The 1,924-nt window shown below is 39.8% G+C and overlaps 1 protein-coding gene across 1 annotated transcript; it reads right to left on the bottom strand.

Moving 5' to 3' along the window:
* Nucleotides 1–858: 858 nt before the first annotated feature.
* On the bottom strand, nt 859–1,464 carry LOC140810249 (uncharacterized). The gene is made up of 2 exons (XM_073168122.1): nt 1,102–1,464; nt 859–1,059 (listed from the first exon to the last, which is right to left on the bottom strand). The coding sequence occupies exons 1-2, from the start codon at nt 1,462–1,464 to the stop codon at nt 859–861; spliced, it is 564 nt and encodes a 187-aa protein (XP_073024223.1).
* Between the last annotated feature and the right edge of the window lie 460 nt (nt 1,465–1,924).

Below are 1,924 nucleotides of genomic sequence, written 5' to 3'. Positions count from 1 at the left end.
AAAATCGCTGGAGCATTCTTCAGTCCAAATGGCATCACTAAGAAATCGTAATGTCCTAATCTAGTTCTGAAGGCTGTCTTAGTTTTACTTTATTATGAACTCGAGTTCTGACTTTTCTCACAATTCCCAATATTAGAAATGGAGGTTCAAACTTATCTTATCTCACTTTCCTTATACTATACCCGTAATGTTCATCGATCTATTACCTTACGACACCAAACTTACGTAACTTAGCCATTTATAAGTACATCCCAAATAAAGATTGTTTCAAATCTTAAATCGAGTAACATTAATCCATAAAACCCCAAAATATACATTATCGATATTCTGCTTAGATAATAAAACCTTCCTAGCATCAAACACATGCTTAAACTATTCCCCTCCCAATTACATTATAGTTGAGGCCTAAAAAACTTAAACCCTCCTCATTGGAACGAATGTCACACTTTGGCGTATCCTCAGTACTTAATTCATTCTAACGTATAAAGCTTAATAAGTTTCCCCATGTTAATGATGGACTAATTCAAATAAATCAACTTCGCTTATAACCCACAGAATTCTAGAATCCTCATATAAAGATTTTAAATTTCTTACTCGATAAAAATCTTAATATTCGACCATTGCTAACCTATGTTGAATACAACTAATTCCCTTTTGTTTTTATTTCATCAAATATCCCCGTATAATCCCTATTTCATAAACTTGAAATTAAAGCTTACACAACCAAAGTAGTCTTAGATAACCTAATTCCAGTACTCATATCAACTTAATCCTAATTTTCTTAATGACTTACGAAGATTCCTCAAGAAGAGGTGCCTGATAGGGCCTCTTGCCCTGCCTATCGACCTCAATGTCCCTCTAGTCCTGCTCTGTCGCCAAGATTCTCGACACGGCAACTGCATAAGTCATAGGACCAGCAACTCGAACATCACGGCGCAAGATCAGCCGCAAGCCATCCATAAAATTACTCATCTTCTCCCGGGCATCATTTGCCATCAGGGGCACAAAGTGACACCCCTTGTCAAACTCCCTGACAAAGTCTGCCACGCTGCTGTCTCCCTGTCGCAGCGACATGAACTCCCTGGTCACGCGAGAGCGTACTTCTTCAGTGAAGTACTCGGAGTAGAAAACCTCCTTGAACCCATTATACGTCAGTGTTTGTAAGTTCACTGACATTGACGCGCTTTCCCACCAAAGCCTTGCGTCTCCAGTCGACAAGAAGGTGGCACATCTAGCTCTGTCAGTATCCTGTAGCTCCATAAATGCAAAGATTACCTCGATGGACTTAATCCATTCTTTCGTTATCATCGGGTCAATGGTCCCCGAAAAATCCTTCGGAATCATCCTCCTAAATATTTCATAGACCGCCTCCAGTCTGGGCCTCGCCCCTGTGTCTACTGCAGTCTGGTTCCCCACAAATTGTACGAAGAACTGGGTCATCCCTGCAAGCATCTGAGCCTGCATATCTGGGGTGGATGAGGAGAAGTGACCCTCTCCCCATCCTGGGTTTTGAAATTCTCATCGCCTGCTACACGCACGATCCCATGTCTGAGGGGCATACTGTTCTAACATTTACCCAACACGTAAACCCAACATGCATGAACATAATACCAATATCATAAGATGCACGTAATTTTGAACTTTAAAACATAAACATGCTGAAATCATGACCTAATGCATAGTACATACTCAAAACTTTAAAACTTACAGACTTGAGGTGTGACTTCGAGAGCTTCTTGCGACTGGCAGTAGGCGTAACCCTTTACAAGAACACCGCTCTGATACCAACTGTAACGAACCATATTCTTTACTACTTAAAATTTACGGAAAAATTAAAAATTTTCTTTTAAACTAAATGAAATGCGGAAATGAAATCAAATACGGTCGTCACTACATCCTTCATCAATAAAAATATTTGAAATCA

This window comes from Primulina eburnea, chromosome 13, assembly GCF_022965805.1.
Source record: "Primulina eburnea isolate SZY01 chromosome 13, ASM2296580v1, whole genome shotgun sequence".
In the NCBI taxonomy this organism is placed as follows: domain Eukaryota; kingdom Viridiplantae; phylum Streptophyta; class Magnoliopsida; order Lamiales; family Gesneriaceae; genus Primulina; species Primulina eburnea.
This window is presented reverse-complemented; position numbering and strand designations above follow the sequence as displayed.

Coding starts and splice junctions, on each gene's coding strand:
- LOC140810249 (XM_073168122.1), bottom strand. CDS start 1,464: ATGCAGGCTCAGATGCTTGCAGGGATGACCCAGTTCTTCGTACAATTT. Junction 1,060..1,101: donor CCGAGTACTTCACTGAAGAA/GTACGCTCTCGC, acceptor TCGCTGCGACAG/GGAGACAGCAGCGTGGCAGA.